Below are 23188 nucleotides of genomic sequence, written 5' to 3' on the forward strand. Positions count from 1 at the left end.
GAGCAACTCAATTATGGAAATCACAATCGTCGTTCTTTATCAATTTTTTGCATAGAATAAATATAGAAATTGTTCTACTTTGAGGCGAGAAGTGAAGTGAAGTGGTGACGGTTGGTCATGACGTTATATATGTTGTATATGTGAGGTTATTCCTTGCGGGTTGGGCACTACAACCTTCCTTTATTTATGAAGAGTAAATTCTGGTGTTATAGGAGAAGCAGATATAATTGGGATTGACAATTAAACGCCAACTTGTCCACCTGGAACTTACTTATAAATTTTAGTGCAACTCAAAACTGCCAATTTTTATTGGTGAAATTAGAAATGACACACGGATTTTCGAAAAAATCAGATCTTTTATTTTTAGACTCCTAAAAAACACCTCTCACTCGTGATATTCGCAAAATCTGTATTCAAAAAATCGCACAACAGTGTACTACAGAAAAATAACACTATAATACATAATTTCTTTCCGATCACTTGTCGTACAGATGAGTGTTATCCGCCTGGAGCATGCTGGCGAAATAACTGTTTTTATTCTCGATCAAATGTAGAGGTTCGTCAAACTCCACAATCTCGCCCTTCTCCATAACGATAATAAAATTACAATCCAGCACGGATTGTAATCTATGGGCGATTATAAACACCGTACAATCGACGAACTGGTCGGCGATAACTTTCTGGACCAAAAATTCGGTGTCCGGGTCCATGTTCGAAGTTGCTTCGTCTAAAACTACGATTTTGTTCTTCTTTATAATCGCTCGGGCCAAACAGATGAGCTGCCTCTGCCCGGTCGAGAAGTTGGAACCGTGATCCGTGATCGTCAGTTCTAAAGCGGACGTGATCTTTCATATGAACTTTATCCAACGCCTGCCACACTTCTTCGTCTGAGTACCGATGGAACGGGTCGATATTATTTCTAATGGTACCTACAAAGCGCAAAGAAATCCTTTATTGGTTTTTATTTGTTGGTTTTAATAATTACTGAAGAGGCCTAACGAAGGCGAAGAATATTGAACTATCTGTGCCAAAAGCGTTAATAATTTGAATTTGAGCGAATTATAAGGAATGTAGCAGGAAATTAACGCAAAAACAATGCTTTGCAATAATTTCAATTTAACATTATATCGAAGTGAAGTGAAGAGTAACAATAGATAATGTCGATATATATAAGTGTTCGAAGTGTTTTCGGAGCGCGAGCATTGAAGATGCCAAGTGAGATTTTGGCAAAACGTCTGCAGGATTCCAGTCGGATGCAAGATTTGCAGGATTCCAGTCGGATGCAGGATTCCAGTCGGAGTTCAACGAGCGAACGGATGATATCCCGGAATATAGTGTCATCACATTTTTCCATCCGTGAATCAATACGTGAGAATATATATATATATATATATATATATATATATATATATATATATATATATATATATATATATATATATATATATATATATATATACAGGGTTTTTCACTTAAAACTCCGCACGCCAATAAGTCCAAAACGAAAAGAAATATTTAATTTATGTAAAAAGTAGTCAAAGTATGGGGTCAAGTAGATATTTCCTAAAGTTTAAAAAATTCGACGCCTGCAAAGAGCTGGGCGTCGCGACGCGTCGAAAAATTATTCGATTGCAGAGACTTTGGAAATACGCGCATACAAAAGTACATATTATTTAAAAACTTTTTTGTTATTTACTCAAACTTATTTACTTTACCCGTTTCTAAGTTATACCGATTTAAAGTAAATATTTCTTGATTAATAAAAAATGTGATTAACGCTTATTTTTACAAGTATGCCATGAATGTTAGTTACTATGGCAACCATTGTTATCGCAGTTGTTTTAAGTGCAATTACAAACAATAGATTTCAACTATTTTAGTATGATTTTATTTATTATTTTTTATCGATTTAGTTCTGATAACATGATAAATAAATGAAAAAACAGTAAAATACCTACAAGTTAATAACCAAAATTATTATTGCAATTAACTACATAATAAGACATTTCAAAAATTTTGTTCAAAATTATGTCCATCTGCTCGAACACAACTATCAAAAACTTTTAACAGATGAGCTTGGGTCACTTGTAGGAGAGTCCTTCTTGTGATAGCGGCACACGCTGCACTAATTTTGTTAATGAGATCAGCCATATCTTAGATAGGTTCTTCATAGATAACGTTTTTCAGGTAGCCCCAAAGAAAATAATCTGGTAGTGTAATGTCCGGGGACCTCGCCGGCCACCTTACCGGTCCAAACCATCTATTGGGATATTTTCGGTTCAAATACCTCGTAACTATTTGGGCATTATGTGCAGGCGCTCCATCCTGCTGTAGCCACATATTCATTCTAGTGTCAAGAGGCACTTCTTCTAATAGTTCCGGAAGTGTAGTTTGAAGAAATCTTAAATAGCGATCTGCATTTAAAGTTCCTTCGTAAAAGTAAGGTCCAATAAGGAATCCATTTAATATGCCGCACCAAACATTGATACTAAAAATTCGTTGGTTACCTCTTTCTGTAATCCAACGAGGATGGTTTTCGAACCAAAAACGACAGTTGTGTCTATTAACGATTCCATTATTTTGAAATCGACTTTCGTCGCTCCATAAAATTTTCGAGAGAAAATTTGCATCTTGGCTATATAAATCGGACAATGTCGCTAAGAAATACATTCTTCTAGCATAATCGCCTGGTTCTAGTTTATGAACTAGTTTACTTTTGTACGGGTGAAAAGAGTTTCTATGTAGAATTCTCCACGAAGAAATTATGGTAACACCGGTATTTTCTTTTATCTCTGATAGGGATATCTTGGGGTTATTATCAACCTGCTGAATTACAGCAGCAGTATTTTCATCATTTGTAGCCGCCCTGTTCCTATCTCTTTTAGGTTTCATGAAGCTGCCATATTCTCTTAAGTTTTTACATAAACTTGAAAAGGTTTTTGCATCGGGGACTCTTCTATGCGGATAACGCCGTGCGTAAACTCTTTTTGCTTCCCTACAATTGCATCTGCATTCTCCAAACACCAGTAACATGTCTACTTTTTCCTCATTGCTAAATTGCACCATTTTCACATAATAATTCTTAGTTTTTTTTTAACCGAACAAATTTGGATATTTCTTGTGACAAAATGTGACAATTTTTTGATACAGCAATAACAACTTACGTTTGTAATTGCACTTAAAACAACTGCGATAACAATGATTGCCATAGTAACTAACGTTCATGGCATACTTGTAAAAATAAGCGTTAATCATATATATATATATATATATATATATATATATATATATATATATATATATATATATATATATATATATATATATATATATATATATATATATATATATATATATATATATATATATATATATATATATATATATATATATATATATATATATAACTTAGAAACGGGTAAAGTAAATAAGTTTGAGTAAATAACAAAAAAGTTTTTAAATAATATGTACTTTTGTATGCGCGTATTTCCAAAGTCTCTGCAATCGAATAATTTTTCGACGCGTCGCGACGCCCAGCTCTTTGCAGGCGTCGAATTTTTTAAACTTTAGGAAATATCTACTTGACCCCATACTTTGACTACTTTTTACATAAATTAAATATTTCTTTTCGTTTTGGACTTATTGGCGTGCGGAGTTTTAAGTGAAAAACCCTGTATATATATATATATATATATATATATATATATATATATATATATATATATATATATATATATATATATATATATATATATATATATATATTCTCACGTATTGATTCACGGATGGAAAAATGTGATGACACTATACTCCGGGATATCATCCGTTCGCTCGTTGAACTCCGACTGGAATCCTGCATCCGACTGGAATCCTGCAAATCCTGCATCCGACTGGAATCCTGCAGACGTTTCGCCAAAATCTCACTTGGCATCTTCAATGCTCGCGCTCCGAAAACTCCGAAAAAAAAGTGTTCGAAGTGTTCGGAGCGTGAGCATTGAAGATGCCAAGTGAGATTTTGGCGAAACGTCTGCAGGATTCCAGTCGGATGCAGGATTTGCAGGATTCCAGTCGGAGTTCAACGAGCGAACGGATGATATCCCGGAGTATAGTGTCATCATATATATATATATATATATATATATATATATATATATATATATATATATATATATATATATATATATATATATATATATATATATATATATATATATATATATATATATATATATATATATATATATATATATATATATATATATATATATATTATATATATATATATATATATATATATATATATATATATATATATATATATATATATATATATATATATATATATATATATATATATATATATATGTTGACGTTTAAAAAATTAATTAAAGAAGATGCTTCAGTAACTACAACTTAATTTAAGTAGAACGTAATCTTAAGTTAAATTACTTAAAGCTGTAGCGTTTAATTCCCTAATCAAATAAGAACTTTAAGTAACTTAAATAGTTTAACTCAATTAATTTAAATAGAACGCAATACTAATTTAATTTCTAGAAAGTGTAGTGCGCATTTTATCTCTGCATTTATGTGGTAAGCCTTTCCATCATTACAGAGGGACAAATTGTACAAAAATGCAAATAATTTAAAACTATTATATATTTAAAGACGGGATCAGCACATCTTCTTTAAGTGTCATCTCCTTTCAACGAAGATTGGCAACAATTATGCCAAATTCTTCTCTATTTTGTGCTCTCCTTAGTATTGTGTGTGAGCCCAAACCAGTCCAGTCTCTGATGTTCTTCAGCCAAGAGCATTGTCGACGTCCGACACCGCATTTTCCCTCGATCTTACCTTCCATTATGAGTTGAAGTAAATTGTATTCATTATGTCTCATAAGATAACCGAGATACGCTGTTTTTCTTTTCTTTATTGTATCGAGAAGCTCCCGTTCCGTGGTCAGTCGATGTAGAACTTCCAAATTTGAAACCTGATTAGTCCCTGATATCCTTAACATTCTGCGATACACCCACATCTCAAATGCTTATTCATTGTGATTACTTTTAATGTCCACGACTCAACACCGTAAAGAAGTATGGAGTGCATGTAACATTTGACGAAGCTATGTCTTGTGTGAATGTTTAGACTGTTGTCGCAGAGAATGTTTCGCATCTCTAGGAAATTTGTTCTTGCCATTTCGATACGTGCTCTTATTTTTACATCGGGATTTAGGTCTTCACTGATCCAACTGCCCAAATATCTTAACTTCGAAACTCTTGCTATTAGTGTCTCATCAACAGTTATATTCATGCGTTGGTTTGGGTTACGATTTATTACCATAACCTTTGTTTTTGTATTTATCTTAAGGCCCATCGAGTCGCTTAGGGTGGATATCTTATCTAGCAGTCTTTGTAGGCCTTCAGAGCTGTCAGCAATCATAACTGTGTCGTTGGCTTTAGTCAAGTTGTTCATCAATCTACCATTTACCTTTATGCCGTCCTCTGCTTCCTCGAGTGCACTTTGAAATATCAGATCAGCACCTGAGTTGACTTATTACATAACACTTACTTCGGAAACCAATACAAATTAGTTTTGAAGCAAAAAAATTTTGAATCTGTAATACTGTACATACATTACAGGTAATTTGTTATCATTTATATCATATTGTTTATTATTTATTATTTTTTTTTATAATTTTTACGTCATTGGTTGACTTCCTGCTTGGAAAGGCTCAAATCCAGAAGTTTCAACTTAAGAAAATATTTAAACCCTATTTTTTTATATTCTGCAAAAAATAATTAAGTAAATTACCTTGGAAAAGTAAGGGATCTTGCGGGATGATAGAAATCCTGTCTCTGTAATAGTCCAAAGCCATCGATTTGATGTTAATTCCGTCGACCAAAATGTCCCCTTCGTAGGTGTATAACCGGAACAACGTAGAAATGATTGACGATTTTCCGGCTCCCGTCCTACCCACGATACCAATTTTCTGTTTGGGCTGTACTTCAAAATTGATATTCTTCAATACTTTCTCGTCTTTGTACGCCAGCGAAACATTCTTGTATGTCACAGTCCCGTTGTTGGGCCAATTGTTCAGCTTTTCGCCGCCGTAATGATCCTGCGGCACTTCCGTATATTCCAGAACTCTCTCGACCGACGTCATATCGTTTTCCAGGTCAGACCACTGCATCAAAGCCCACTGCACCAAGCCGGCTAGCGCGGCTGCTTTTGTTATTGCCAAGCCTACATCTCCTGATGCTTCACCTAAACAATGGGATCGAGAAAATATGATGCAAAGTTCTTATTATCACGTAGTTTTCCAGATTTACAAAACACTCTAATTTTATTGAGTTAATTATTTAAACCTACACAACGGCACTGGTAGGATGCGAAATCTTCATAGAGGGGTAAAAGGGGAGTCAGTAGTTCTACTACTACAAATACGAGGTTAGCGCCAAAATTTCCCGGCCTGACATAGATGCAGTTGCAGTATCACGATAAAACTTTGTCTTCTTTTAAATATATGTCTTATTAGGCTGCAAAAAAAATCTTGCGTCATATATTTTTTTATTGACAGCATTTTAAACAAGACGTGCCCGAAAAAATGTCGCAAATAACGCAAATCGAGTATAGAGCAGTCATAAAGTTTTTGACAAAAGAAGGGGTAGCACCTAAAATTATTAAAGAAAGGCTGGATGGTGTGTACGGCCAAAGTTCTCCTTCGTATTCTGTAGTGAAAGAATGGGCAAAACGTTTTCGAATGGGGCAGTAGTCCCTTGAAGTTGATTTAAGAACTGATCGAAAAGTGGAGGTCATAACGGACGATATTGTTGCGATTGTGGAAGAGGTGGTATTGAGTGATCGACGTTTAAAGGTCAAGGAAATCTCAGAAATTACTAAGCTTTCTGATACAAGTGTTGGTCGATTCCTGCATGATCATTTAGGTATGCATAAGGTTAGTGCAAAATGGGTTCCTAAAAACCTTTCGGCTATTCAAAAACAACGCCGTATCGAGTGTGCGCGGTCTTTTTTAGAACTCTGTGGGTCGGAACCGAAGCCTGTGATAGAAACTGTTGTGACGGGAGATGAAACTATGGTTCTCTTTTATGACTCTCTATCCAAAAGATAATCAATGGAGTGGCGTCGTAAGGGTGGCACCTCCAAGAAAATTCGGAGTTTGTTAGTCAACAAAAAAGGTGATGGCCACGATCTTTTGGAATTGTGAAGGAATTCTTTTGATAAATTTTAAAGAAACTAGTACCACAGTCAATGGTAAATATTACGCAACATTATTACGTAAATTGCGAGACTGCATAGATGTAAAACGTCGAGGAAAACTAATCAGAGGCGTGCGTCTTTTGCACGATAATGCACCTGTCCATACTGCTGGTGTTGCACAAGCTACCATTATTTGTTTGGGTATTAGAAAAAGGACTTACGTGGACGGCGGTTTAGCGACGAAGTTGAGTTAAAAGAGGCTGCTTTAGCTCATTTTGCAGACAAACCACAAGAATATTTTTTTAAAGGGATTGAGTTGTTAATAAAGAGATGTAATAAGTGTATTGAATTTAAGGAGGATTATATTGAAAAATAATGAAAAATTGTTACTCTACTTTGTTTCTTTCATATTCATCCTATCGTCTTGCTATGATTCGTGGAAAATGTCGCAAAAGTCTTTCTCTGTCCACCACCTCTGTTTCTGCCCTTTGTTCTGAAGTGGTAACGACTTTCATATGAACCTTGAACCTGCATCTGAACATCAATTTTTTTATGGCGCTTTTAGTTGTGGTATTTGGCTTTGAGTGAGTTATACGATAAATGATTCAGTAAGAATAAATGCCTGTAGAAGTATATGTACTGGGTTATTCATCATCAGAAAAAACAAACAACGATCGCGAGCTATCAAAATGAGAGCAACATCTTTTTTTTCCTGAAAAACAAATAGTTTATTGACATTTCATTCAAGGTAAATTATTATACTATTACGACACTTGACATCATGACTTTGAGTTCTACCTTCTTAATTTTTATATTTCATATTTTTTAGAAAAATCCTGAATATTCTACACCTTACGTTAAAAAATAATAACTAATAATAAATACATAATAAATAAATAAATAAATAATAAATAAATAAACGAACGCTAAAATATCATAAGTTTCACCCGCATGAGTTCATTCCAGTGCAAAAAATTAACCGATGAACATACAAGGCAGAGGCTCGAATTTTGCACTGAAATGTATAGAAGATCTCAAAATCATGGAAATTTTCTTAACACAATAACAGCAGTTGTATTTAATAGGAAAAATAAACATTTTTGGTCCACCAATAATACACACAAAATGCAGGCAGTGAAAATCCAAGGACTGACGTCAGTTAATGTAACGATATTTAAATTTCCTTGCAACAGAAATAGAACAGTTGCTAGAAAATATGCCAGTTAGGAATTATTCAAATTTAAGTTGGAATCAAGATGGCGCACCTCCACAGGTTACGATTATCTAAATAATAAATATAGACTTTGAATAGGTAGGCAAGGACCTATCAAATGGCCTGCCAACAGCCCAGACCTGAATTCTTGTGACATTATTTTTGTGAGGATACTTAAAAATTACAATTTATTATAACAGGTCTGAAAGTTTACAAGTGATAAGAGAAAGACTTAATATAGTTTTACAAGATCTAAACAGAGAAAACCCTGATTTTGTCACCTCGTGTATTAAGAGGAAATTGAAAGGAAATACTGTCCGATGTATAGAAAATAATGTAGGTTATGTGGAAATTGTTTAACATTGATATTTTTATTGTTTGAATAATTTAATTTTATTATTTGGCGTTTTTCTTCTTCAATATAACCCATTTGAAAAATATGTAAATATATATTAATTGTTAAAAGTTGTTAAAACAATTGCAAATATAGATAATATGGTTGCTACCAAAGCAGACTTGACCATTTTGTCCAGAAATCGAATGATAATTATCTATATATTTTTTTTTCAATCAGGATTTAAGCTATTAATATATAGGGCATTCTGTACAAGAAGGCGTCAGTCCTGAGGAGCTAGAGGACGACCCCGAAAGAAACTAGGTTACAGAAACCCTTACGTTCAAATCGAGAAGCATTCGAGACAACACGGCACTGATTAGGACATACATCATTGCTCCAGTATACTCGTTCTGTATGAGTTACCTCTGTAATAGAGACGCGAAAATGTAAATGTCTTACCGGTACTGAAGAACAGCAACTTTGCAACGACTATGGTGGAAAACATCGTCGACATAATATCCATGAAAAACCCAAAAGCCCTCCTAATGCAGAACGTCATATAGTGCGCCGACGTGTAGAGATCTTGGTGTCGGTCAAATTCCTTGATCAAAATTTCCTGAGCTTTCGACGCTCTTATCGTGGTTACGCCTTCCATAGAGGCATTAAGGTGGCCGATCAAAGGACTGCGTGCTACAACGATGATAGTAAATTAAAAATCGCCGCGAAACCGTTTTCGACGCCTACTTGCAGCCTCCAATCGCTTTAAGCTTCTGGCCGTTGGCATGTAAACCGTCCTTATACAGAACAAGGTAACGACCAGGATCGACGCCGGTATTAGAAACTGTAAATTTACCGACGCAACCAATACCAAAATACCTGTTGAAGACAATACAACCTACAAATAAAAAATACGTGTTTCTTAAGAAATCAGGATACCATTAATTTCGGAAAATAAAAGTCGAAATATGCCTTTCATCACAATAGTTAATGGCTTCTGATATAACCGCTTTTGACCAAAGAAAGTTATCTGCCAAAATATCTTTCATTTTTTTTTTCTTCATTAAAATATGGACTATTGAATCGGGAATGTCTTACAGAATACTGCATAACTTAAAAACAATTGCTGATTTTCTTTAGATCGGGATTTTAATGATTTTTTTATTAATTATAGCTTTATGCCTCACTTTCCACTCTGTGGAGCATATTCTTCAATTTGATTTTGAGTATTATTTGTAATATCCTGTGGGGTTACACGGAAACATGTTTTTGTTACAATAGTTTTAATGCCCTCTAGGCATGTGGGGATTTTTAAGTGTCTTATTTGTTAAGCTCTAGTCAGTAGTACAGGAATGGGGGTTCTTCTGAATGAATAACCTATCGGAAAAAGGCGAAGAAGAAGAACTTGACCTATCTTTGAATTTTATCATATAGCTACATATGTCCAGTATATATACAAATTTAAATGCCGATATATCGAGCTAAATTAGGTATGTACATGTAGGAAGAAATGTTGCTTAGAAATTCGTAAAGGTATTCGAATCTGTAATAAATTTCCGTGTTATGTTCGGTTTTCATAGACTGCTTTTATTGCTTATTTAGTTTTTTTTTCTTTTTTTTAATTTCATTATTTTGATCTTATTTACTTTATTGCACTACATAGTAGTGAAGATAGTAGTGAAGACGCCTCCACGCCTACGCAAGCAATTCTGTGCAGGATAAAAAAAAACTGTTTTTGATATGTTGCGAGAGCTCTCGCGCGCGCGGTTGTACGGTTTGGTGTCGGCTATATTTTTCATAAAAAAATCCTTAAAAAATCACGTGGGTTAAAATTCGCGCATGCAACGCAAGAACTGTGAACAAGAATTAAATTTCTTTCCAATCGACTATATAACTGTTACGCGATTAATTTGAATACTTACTCACTTAACTCATCCAAAACACCAGTTATCCTGGTGAGACATTTTGGTCCTTCGAGCCGGATTTTGAATTTTTAAATAGAAGATTTGAATGGTATAAGTGCAACAGTTGATATACGTAAAAAATGTATGGACAAATTCGATTTTTGAGTCTTTGTTTTCAACACGCAAAAAACCTCTAACGATTATTTTGGTATTATTTGAAAAATAATCCGAGATCAGCCTCATTTTAGAAAAGCTAATAAGTTTAAAATTGGGTTATTTTAGGTTGTTTAATCAACGGTGTTACTATTTTAATAATAGGTAAAGGTATGCGAATTGTACTGACGTGGCTTTTACTTGATGAAAATCCGTTTAAAATAGTTAAATAAGAAAAAACGTTGTTCAGATTGTCACATAAATATATATTTAGAATAATAATTAATTTAATATATTAATATATTTATGTGAAAATCTGAACAACGTTTGTTCTTATTTAACTATTTCAAAAGTATACGAAGTTCACCTTGAAACATGGAAATGTTCCAAAGCCACCAAATTTGTTATGGTAAGAAAAAACGGATTTTGCCACGTGAAACCGCATGACCGCGTGATGTACTTACCATCACGAACATGTTGATGGTGTGCGGCAGATGTTCGTCCACGACGTTCAAGTCTTGCGAAAATCTGTTCAAAATATTGCCGATAAAGTAAGTATCGAAAAACGACATCGTGGCGGTCGTCAATCTTTCTATCATCGTGTTGTGGAGATTTACCGATGCCTTTCTGGCGAAGTGAAGAAACAAGAATTGTTTGACGAGATCTATGACCAACGAAAGCACTATCATCGCCGAGTACAATTTTAGGGTCCACTTGGCGCGGTCTTGTAAATTTGATACGGTATCGGCGGTACCAGTGTTATTTACAAATAATGGCACTTCCGTCATTTCAAAAAGGATGGTTTCGGAATAGTTTACCGGTGTAGTAACATTTAGAATTGCTTCATGCGAAAACATGCTAGAGTCGTTTGAAACAGCTGCGATGTCTCTTCTTTGCCGTTCGATTGCCGAGATTACTGTGTCATTGTTGTTGGGGTACGCTGTTCCAATTCCAAAGCTCGCATTTAGAAGCATATCTTCCAGCAAGAGATTCGTCGCTTTCTGTTGTAAGTTTATCCTGAAATGGGTTTTCGGGTTACGCGTAACTCTCATTTACAAAAAACAAATTCTTGGTTTATGTGAAACGCTCAATTTGGTCGTACATTTTCGCAAAGCTTGGCAAATCTTTGGATCAATCAGGGACACTTGATATAAAACGTCATATTAATGATAAATGATTATGATGCAAATTTGGTAGTCTGAATTAAGTTAATTCATTTTTTCGGACGTCGAGTTTCTAAATCAAAAAATCAAAGGAAGTGGGTAATGACAAGAGATATTAAAAATTACAAGGTATCCCAATTAAAATGGGAGGGCAGTGAGCTATATTACTTTCAGTCAATTCAAAATTGACAGTTTATTTTGTAACAACTATTATAAATAAAAATTAGAAAAATAGTCCTTATCCTAATTTAAAAAATCCAACTAGTGACCTATGAATTAGTTATGGTTGCAATGGATTTAAATTTTTATAAATTGTGTCACATGAAGGTCGACGTACAAGATGTAAAGATCATAACCAAAGTTTAACAAAATAATCAGAATAGAATGGTTCACATCAGAAGAGATAGTAATAAGAAGAGGTGTGTGACAAACGTGTACCTTATCCCCTTCTTGCTCAAGCTCTACATTGAGGCATTACAAATACAAATGAAGGCAAATAGATCAATAGCAACATTATCAACAATTCTCGTTACACAGATGGTATAGTAGTAATAGCCAGCCAGCCAGTAGGAATATAATGAAAGATTTGGTATTTGAGTAAATACCTTCAAGACCGAACTGTAGAATATTCACACAAAGACACGGCGCTCTAAGATTTCCACTCAAGGTTCATCTCTAAAATATGTACCTGGGTGCACTCATCAATCAACAATGCGACCCAAATCCCGAGGACACATCAAGGATTGAGCAATCTCGGAAAAATCTGAAACACACCAGGCCACTTCGGGTAAACCGATTGTATCGATGCGAGAGTTGGACCATAGATGCAACCACAAAAAAGAGAACGGACGCGTTTGAAGTCTCAATAAGTACGACACTAAACAAAAAAGTTAAATACGAAAAGTGTTTGAACATTAGTATATATATTTTATTTATAGCATTTTTATGTATACAGAGTGTTCGATTATGCCAGAACTTAATTTTTTTAAATGGAATGCCACGAATATTTTTAAAAATTCCAATTACTCTCTTGATTTCGGGTATTTTTTGTCACTTCAAAGCATAGGAAATTGTCAGTAGTTTTTTAGAAAAAAAAGCAGGTCTTTAGAAAAATAAATTCTTCTACACGTGAAAACTAAAATTGTGAATTTTTATTATGGGTCCATGGAAGTGGTTAATATTTAATGGTTTGACCTATCTAAGGCGAAAATAAATTATACGGGGTTGTCGCAAACGACCATCAAAAAAATATTTTTTCTAATTAAAAACTCTATTTTTTTAATGGAACGCCCTGTATTTAGCACTTTGATTGGGTTTGGGATTCAATTCTTTATCATGTCATATATATATAGCTTTTATTACAAAAATTGATAGTTAAGAAAATATTGCCAATTTTTTGCAACAACTCGTGTATTTTATTATAAATCTAACTATACCTATATAACATCCTATTCCAAGTTTTTCTTTAAACATTAATTACTTAAATTCAATATAAAATTAACATGTAGTGTGTACGAGGGCTGCCTTTTATATTTCGGGATTTTCATAAACTAGTCCTGCCATCTGGCGACTAACGTTTTTATAGGGAAGTTTGACATTTTGAGGTTAGATTTACTCAGTTAGGTTTTGGCGAAAGAGCGTTGTTTGTGCTTTTTTGGATAAATTTAAAAAATTGTGACGGTTAAAAATGGAACATAATCGGAAGCATTTTCATGCAATAATTTTTTACAACTTTTAGACGTGGACTAACTGTACAACAATGCATCGATGAGCTTAATTCGACTTTTGGCGTTAAAGCACCATCTATTTACCATATTTGTTACTAGGGCTATTATTTTTTCGTGAAGATCGCCCTAAATCGGTGGTTGTCCAAGAAAACATTGATGCAGTGCGGAAACTAATTTTGCAGGATCGTCATGTGACTTACCATGAGATTGAGGTATCTTTGGACATTTGTGGGACCAGCATACATACAATTTTGCATTAACATTTGGGCGTTAAAAAATTTGTTCGCGTTGGTTTCCATACAATTTGACATCAGCTCAAAAAGAGGCTGTTGTTGATTGGTCGAAGGAAATGCTTAAAAAATACGATCGCGGTGATTCCAATCACGTCTATGATATCGTGACAGGTGATGAATCGTGGATCTATGCATATGAACCTGAAAGTAAGCAGCAGTCGACTGTGTGGGTCTTTCAGAATGAGACAAAGCCCACAAAAGTTGTTCGTGCGCGAAGCACCCCGAAACAAATCGTTGTCTGTTTTTTCATTAAAACTGGCCAATATTGTTCTGAGTGGTGAGAGATATTTAAATTTGTTTCAACAAGATAGTGTGCCATATCATACCGTGGTGCTTGTTAGAAATTGTTTAAATCAACGTTTTCCATTTTGAATTGGTCGGTACGGGACCATGGACTGGCCAGCGAGGAACCCTGAATTGACACCCCTGGACTTTTTTAATGGAGCTGCATGAGAAGCGAAGTGTATAGAAATAGGCGTAACAGTGTTCAAAACTTAAAAATGAGAATTCGGCAACAATTGAAACCGTATAAGGTACTACTTTTGTTGCCAAAGCTGGAGGTTATGTAGAAAATGTTTTGTAATTAGTAATAAGTTCTGTATAGGTTTAGTTAGATAGATTTAAAATAAAATACTTGTAAGCTACCAGAATTAAATCCCAAACCGAATAAACGTGTTAAATATAGGGAGTTCCATTTTTGAAAATGTTTTTTTTTTCTTAGAAAAAAATATTTTTTCAACACCCTGTATGATATATTTTCGCCATAAATAGGTCAACGCATTAAATATTAACCACTTCCATGGAAACTAAAATTTCTAATTTTAGTTTTCAAGTGCCAAAAAATGGAAAAGTTAAATTTTCTCAAAAACTGCTAAAAATGGCGTATGCTATGTAACGACAATTAAAGAATTACAGAATTTTTAAAAATATTCAAAGTATTCCATTAAGAAAAAAAGTTGGTTATTGTCCTGGCACAACAACATAAAAATACGAGATTCTCCCCCTGATAATAAAAGGAAAGATGGAAGAAACGACCGTCGGTCGAAGACAGAATTAATGACTGGAAGACCTACGTAGATAGATATTTGGATCGTCAACCTTCAAAGAAGAAGTCTGCATTGAAACGAAACCAAATTCCATTGAAAATAAAAGTGAAAAAATAAAATCAGTGAAAGGCAGAAACTTTTGAACCATTTAAAAGAAAACAGGAGCTTTTTCAAAAACTTCGAGCGTTTCACCTCTCTAGTATTAACTTATGTAGGATTCTGCAAGGGGAGAAAATAGCACATATTGTTTGACCTGCCAACGTCATACTATAATGTACATCAATAATAGACGAAGGAAGGGAAAGAAAAACCTTTAATATAGGCAAAGAATTAAGACAAGGGGACGGTGTAGTATTGTTGGCAAGAAGTAGCACAGAGCTCGAAAATACCACCAAGTATAAGTATAAGAACGGCACAAACTTTTACACTCCAATTTAACCTGGATAAAACCAAATTTTTGGAGCTCAAGAATGCTCCAGGGAGCAAAAACAAACGAAACTTACAAGTACAAGTGGGGACTAACAAGAGGTAGATGACTAGACGACAATATGTATTTGGGAGTACTAATATCCAACAAATGTGAAGAGGATAAGGAAGTGGATCTACGAATAGCAAAATGTAATCATTGTCTGTGGTGGCTCCACAAAATTCTAATGTCAAAGCAGGTCTCTACGGCAACAAAAATCAGACTCTACAAGACAGTGGTCCGAAAAACTTTAACTTACTGTTGTGAGACATGTACCCTCAATCAAAAAAACCAACAGAAACTAGGTATACCGGAAAGGAAAGTATTAAGACGAACCTTTGACGGGAAGAATGCAGAGCATGGCTGGGAGAAAAGGATGAATAGTGAACTCTACTAACTATTTGGAGATAAGTCAATCGAAAAATTTGTTCAGGCAAGGAGACTGCAATGGTTAGGATGGAAAATAATTGAAAAGTAAAGGAAGTGGCTTGTAAAAAAACCAAAGGGAAGGAGAAAGCGCGGTAGTGCAAGGAGAAGATGGAGAGAAGGCGTGGGGGAAGATTTAAGAGAAAGGTGGGTTATTAAGTGAAGGAATATAGCAAGAGACAGAATCGAATCGAGGAAAGGTACTCAGCTTTGAGCCTAAATGTCTTGTCAAAAAGCTGAATTTGTTTTGAAATAGTTTTCATTGAAAACTCGAAAACTCACCAATCCGTCAATAGCCTCGACGAATAACTATCGGTGAACTCATCCGAAATGAATAGGCTGGCGATCGCTGCGAACAAAAAGAAACCGCCGCCGAAAGAAAAATATTTGCGGTAAACTGCAAAGTCCACTTTGCCCTCTTTTTTCACCTCGCTATATACTTTTCGTTTGGCGATTTTCCGATTTATCAGTCTAGTGGTTTCGTCGGCGTTTTCATCCCCGTCATCGGTTTCCACTTTTTTGGCCGCCTTTTGGTCAGCGATTGCGATCTCTTCCAGAATTTCATTTTTCACGTCTTGCGGTTTACCGTCGAACACGATCTCGCCCTCGTGCATTACCACCAAGTTGTCGGCGTTGTTCTTGTGTTTTAAATTGTGGGTCACCATTACGCACCGTTCGCCCTTCAAGAATCCTCGGATGCATTTCTGGAAGATATATTCCTGGACGGCCGGATCCAAGGCGTGTAAAGGATCGTCCAAAAGGTAGATGTCGCTTTTTCGGTATATCGCTCTTGCTAGGTTAATCCTGGCCTGTTGTCCACCGCTGAGATTTATGCCTACGAATTAAATCAAATTGTTTATGTAATAATCAAAATAATGAGCATAATTTTTTAACAAATATAATATCCATGTGCAAGACAATTAAATTCACTAAGTGCAGTTACGAGGCCAACATAACCAATTAACAAAAATACCGATTGTAAGTTTTAATAGTGTTATATGTGGAAGAGCTCATAGAGATACCGCGGCATTTCGTACCTAGTAATTTTATACACTAAAGTAGACAGATGCGCAAAATACCTTTCAGACAGATTTAACCACTGAGAATCCTTGAGTGCCGGCGTTATATGACCAAACCATAGCTGTATCTCAAGCAGGCATTTTACAATGTTTGTAAGCTGTATTGGTCTTTCCGTCTTAGAGACGGCCAGTATACAACGTCCCAATAGAGTATAAGAGAGTCACACAATTTAAGTCTACTGTCAGTAGATAAGTAGTCTTTATACATCTAAAGTACTTTCAGTTTACCGTAGGAGAGTTCAGTTTTTTGGCAATATTTTCAAAAGCAAAAAACAAATTTTAATGGAATCATAATCGAGCTCATGTCACTTTGTCCTAATTTGACCTGCATTGTATCCTATTGACGACGGTGTAATTTGAAACACCTGGTACAGGACGAAGTCAAACCGACTTCATTAACCAACCAAAACTATAATTCCAGAAATGTATCTTATAACTATGAAAAATTCTTTTTGCAATTTGCTCGTAAGTTGGTTGGCATGCAAACTATAATAGAGAGACATCTCGCCAAATCTGAGAGTTAATTAGAACTATCAATTTTAATAAATATTTTTATGAAAGCTCGGGTTGTAAAAAAAATACTGCTTGAAAAGTAACACCGTCATTCTTAATACACAAATAGTTATTTCAGTCTATCTAACATTTTTTGAAATTTGGAATCGGGCAATTTGTCTCTGAATTTTTAAAATATGTTTATTTACTTTTATACAGACTTTTTTATATTTCCATTCCTAATATTTATTATGGATCTGGATATGAATTTTTTAAAGAAATGAAATGAGTGAAAAAAATTCGAGAAACAAACCTCTATCTGCTACAATAGTTTCGTCCCCTCTCTCCAGCAAATCAAAGTCGTATTGAAGAGCGCAAACTTTAATGACAGCGTCATATCTATCTTGATAGTACGGCTCGCCAAACAGAATGTTCTGTTTTATAGATGACGGAAACAGCCACGGATCTTGCGAGCAATACGAGAAGACACCTTCCGAAAATATTTTCCCGTCGGTTATCTGGTAATCTTTGAGGAACACCTTGAGCAAAGCGCTTTTTCCGCACCCCAAAGGTCCGGTCACTACCGTAAGTCCGGATCCAAGCTCGATCGAAACATTCTTCAAAATTTCCTTATTCTTGATCTTCAAAGACACGTCCTGTAGTTTTAATTTTGGTTTCTCGTAGTCGCGACGGTTTTCTTCTTCGACCTCTGGACATTTCAATACTTTGTTGATACGTGTGGACGAAGCGACAAGTTCCGCTCCCCTCCCCAAACCGATCGGGATCAAAATCGCGATGGAATGGCGCAAATCTTTAAAATTTTTCATTACGTAGAAAATGACTTCGGCGTCGGCATTTACGTTGATGTAAATGTAAGTCATGATCAGAGCGTAAAACCCAACCTTGGAAGTGAATATGCCTATAATGAAATTAAGGGACCTCAGGTAGAAGGATTTCATCAAAAATTTCATTTCCTTCCTGAAAAATGAGAGTCTTAGGCGGAATGGTCTACGTAAATGGAAAGGGCGAACTTACGTTCTTTTTTCTTCTACCTTTTTGCAAAACACCTTTTCCCAAGTGTACATTTTGATCATTTTTATTGCCGACAATGTTTCCTGCGTGGCTTGAAGACGTTCGTCAGTTTTCTTGCTGAGATCCAACCGGAGGTTTTTTATCATTTTTCCGACGTACACTACAATTAAATTGGAATGGTTTTATTGGTGAAATACTTTAATAGAATTTTCTATAATGACGTTACTATATAATATAACTAAATATTTTTAAACAGAACTGTATTGCACTGCACCACCTGAGTTTTTTGTTTAACCACAGATCTGCTCTTTACGAGCGGCGGTTGACCTGTAATGCGGCAAAATTTCTTTGACTTATCATCTTTAAAACCGTTTCGAAAGAACATTAAAAACGTGTTATTAGATAAATAAAGTGATAAATAAAGTCTTTTAATTAGTCACAGAATTATTTCTATAATTAGTTATTTTCTTTTTCTTTCCCTTTTTATAATTTTTCTCTCTTGTTATAAATTTTATTATCAAAAATTTGTATAATATATAGATTAATTATGTTGGGTTAATGATGAATAGCTGACTTTGTCAACTAGACTTCGCACTTTAAAATTTCAGTATTGTATATATATGTACATATTATTATTATTATTATTATTTTTATTAATAGTATTAATATTATTATTAATCAGAAATCAGAAATAGATAAGCGCCTTTCAGAAAAGTTGATTAAATAAAATTAAGCGATGAAACACTATAAAAATGCACTTATCTCAATATTCGTAAGTAAAATAGTGGCAATTTAAACCCTGGACAAACTTATATACACAGAAATATATTTTTACAAAGAATTTTATAATCATTGAATTAAAAAAAAAAAAGGGAAATAATTAGTTTTTCGAGATATAAAAATTTATTATATCAAAATGACGGAAAATGTGGAAATTGAAAGTGTTTGCAACAACTTGATAGATTCGATGAACCCGTCAAAACTTTAAAAGCTGCAACAGAAATAGAAAAATAATACATAAAAATATTATAATGATTCTCGCAAATAACTGATACATCTTGTCCATTGGCAAAAAAAAAAGTTGTGTTTAATGTTTAATATATATATTTAATGGTTTTATCGAAAAAATAATTCATTTGAGTCAGTTTATACATACCGGATACCCCGAAAGTGACATTGGAATATTTCGGCCCAAGTGGTGAAAAAACTAAAAAGTGCCTTAAATATTGGGTAAAAACACTAACTCTCGATAATGATGGACCACTTTCCTATTTGATAAATAATTAGCATCAAACGTCGTCTCACCTTGTGCCGGTACCACAGTGAGGAGTACCGCGATTCCGACAAATCCAGCAGGACCCATTTTATTGTAGATAAGGTAACAAATCACCCCGATTCGAATAATTTCGATCCACATGTCGTTGAACAGGAAAATAGACTGTTCAAATACCAACACGTCTTTCGTGATAACGGTGATAATGTTGCCCAAACTAATTTCGTTCATTGCGGTAGGTGTCAGTTTCAAAGCTTTCCGATATATCAGAGAACAAAACGACGTCCTGATCTGGATCGCTAGTTGCTGCAGATATATGACGTAGTTCTGGAAGTAGAAGGTGTGGAAGAGTTTCAATCCGATCATTACGCAGGCATAGTAAACGGCATCGTTGAATGTGAGCTTGGTCTGGTTGGGGTTGAAGTAAGAGACTAGTTTTCCGATTGATTCAGGTTCGTAGATGCTAAAATTCGAAACGTGTTTGGAACAACAAATGCCATGCAGCATTGTCAACACAACGAAAAATCTTATCACTGTTTTCCTTGGAAGAAACAAAATTTGGTTAACAGACCATGATATAAAAAATAAATGTAATGTCATGCGCCTTTTTCAATAAATTTGATTTAGAAAAATGTTTTGGGTCGATGTTTTGGGTTTTGGGAAAAGAAAGAAAAAAATTGCTCAAACATTAAGAGGTTGGCTATATTAGCTTTTGTCCACTATGTATATTGTATTAAAGATATGTCACAGGTAATTAACATATCGCACATGTTGATATATAGATAGTACAATTAATTTCCAATGTATTTTCCAATAATTGCCAAAAGTCTTGTCTTTTTCTTTTTTCTTCTTTCCTTTTTTAGTGATGTGCTTAGTCAATTTAAGATTAGTTTTTACGTTTTAAGCGCTACTACAACATATAGTTAACTTGACACTTATATGATTAGAAACTAGATATAACACACAAGTATGCAAATTTAACTTGTCGTATTTTTTAAAATTTAGAAACTTCAAAGCCTTAAATATACACACATGGCGTTCCATTTGTGTCATTTCATTGTAAATACCCAATTTCCGGAAAAAATATTTCCCTGAAAAATATTCCTTTTACCTGTTAATAAGCTTGGCAAATAAGTGTATTAGTCCTAAAAACGTGTACCGAATTCCAAAGCACACCCACAGTAAATGAATAATGGACGGATTTTTCCTTTGTTGCTCAAGACTCCATTTTTTTTCGAAACTGTCTCCATTTCTCTTTGCCCCACATACTCCTACAACGTCGTATATGTCATCCTCGATCAAGTCCCTCTTCACTCCTTTCTTGAACAAACCTCCAGTATACCTGAATAGCAATTGAAATAGTTTTATTGTGTTTTATTATTAAGCCACGGAAATGTCGGAAAGCGCCCGAAATCCATTTTTTTTTTGTAGAAACAGTAGTTTTTGTAAGCTTGAAGAAACAAAATGTCGCAATATCCATGACACTTTGTGGTTTCATTAAAAATATTACAACAAAATAAGATATAGAACATAATTTGAATTTATTTGATACCAATTCAATTATGTTCTGTATCTCATAATATTTTTGAGGAATATGTATTTGCATTACTCTTCTCCCTCATTTCAGGTTAAAACCTAGATGCCTCAAAAAGAAAGAAATATAAATAAACTCAAAATAACAATACCATATTTCCTGTAAGTGGACTGAATGAAACAGTTAACTATCACTGGTTCAAGAAGCTTGAACAATATTATTGTCTGCCAGTAGTATTTTCCACTGAAAAATGTCTTTTTTTTTAAATAATTCCTTTTTTGTACTTTGAGGGGCGAGAGGAGTTCTTTTACGAGAGTTGAGTGCAACAATAATGCGTGTGCTCTTTTTATCCACATCAAATTTCAAAGAAAGCGAACAGAACAACGAAATGGATTCATACTTTTGCAGAATGCTATTTAACTATGTAAATGTGTTTATAGAGTAATTTATAGGTGAACATTTGAAACATTATTTTTATTTTATGGGTCGTGTCTCTTTTTTAAAATGTTTTTGTAATACAAGTTATTGCAAAACGCTGTTGTTTGTTTTTGATTCTTTTTTAATTTTATTATTTTTTAATTATAAACCATGGTTTATTTGCTTTTTTATCTCATTCACTTTTTTAAATGTACTATAATAATAATACGCCGTTGATTATGGACACTTCAACTTAAGCTCAGGTGCCCTATCGCTCTAAAATGTTACTTTGACTTGCTTGTATAATTTGCTGCAGGTATTTTTGTTTATTTATTGCCTAAAACATAGTAGTATGGATTTTATTTTCATTACAATATTATTATATTGGAAACAAAACGGAAATCTTTTATACAGAAATTGTTACAATTTATGTCAATTTCTGTTGCGGCTCTTTCAAAACAACGCCTGTTATTCCATTTTTTACCTCCAATCCACGAAGATCGCCTAATTCCGATTATAAAAGTTAAATTACGATAGAACATTTTCTGGAGAAAGGCCTTCCTTTCCTTAAATTTATTTAAACCTACCATTATCAATTACTTTAAGAATTTAAATGCCATTAAATTGTTATTCAGATAACAAAAATAATTGTTAAAAGCTACTCCTGTCAATTATATCAATTATCACCAAATCATTAATTCAAAATTTTTATACACAATATAATATAATAGTATCTGAGTGATCACGCTATACTGGGCGCTCTTTAATGTACAAAACTTGCAATTTCAGAAGTAATTCGAAGCTGAAATGTTACTATACACGTGTGGTTTAGAGATATGGGATGTCAAAGTTTTAGTTTTGTTTTTCTGCATAATTCCCTAAATAATGCCTATTTCTGACAGAAATTGGTACCTGAGCATTTTGGCCCTTATCATGTTTGTATTTTTAGGCGACAACAAAAACAAAACGCATTTTAGAATAAAGCCATCGGCTGCTTTACCCACCCAATGAACCAAAAATATAATACAGGGTAGCATAAAAAGTCATGAAGCTTTGAAATTGGGAAAACACATGAAGGTACAATTCCAAGGAACCAATTATCGTGAAGAAATCATTTAGAAAAATACACAGAAAAAACGAAAATAGAAATAAAACTTTAATACCCTGTATTTCGAAATCGAAGCATTTTAAAAGACACTTTTATAGTACCTCCCCTCAAAAATACGTGAAATATCGTGCACTACTTACGAAAACGTCAACAACGAAAATATGTTTGCTTTCTCCCTGGGATTCTGCTTCCTCGCAGTCTTCCCATAGTGATCCATCGTTCCCGCAAAAGAATCGCCACGATGACCGCGCTAATTTGAAAAATATCTTATTTCTGCATTGACGATAAACAATGATTGATATTAATTGAGGGC

General features: G+C 34.2%; 1 protein-coding gene across 1 annotated transcript; it reads right to left on the minus strand.

Moving 5' to 3' along the window:
- Window positions 1–361: 361 nt before the first annotated feature.
- LOC132699923 (ATP-binding cassette subfamily C member 4-like) lies at window positions 362–23188 on the minus strand. Its single transcript, XM_060666913.1, is given in 12 exon segments — window positions 362–837; window positions 839–929; window positions 5809–6261; window positions 9225–9455; window positions 9510–9660; window positions 11284–11836; window positions 16223–16775; window positions 17825–18489; window positions 18547–18703; window positions 19849–20279; window positions 20928–21158; window positions 23016–23188. Coding segments are annotated over 12 exon segments (3954 nt in total). The 5' UTR covers window positions 23093–23188; the 3' UTR covers window positions 362–476.

This window comes from Cylas formicarius, unplaced genomic scaffold (genome assembly GCF_029955315.1).
Source record: "Cylas formicarius isolate icCylForm1 unplaced genomic scaffold, icCylForm1.1 PGA_scaffold_3__17_contigs__length_32017465, whole genome shotgun sequence".
NCBI classification, from domain to species: Eukaryota; Metazoa; Arthropoda; class Insecta; order Coleoptera; family Brentidae; genus Cylas; species Cylas formicarius.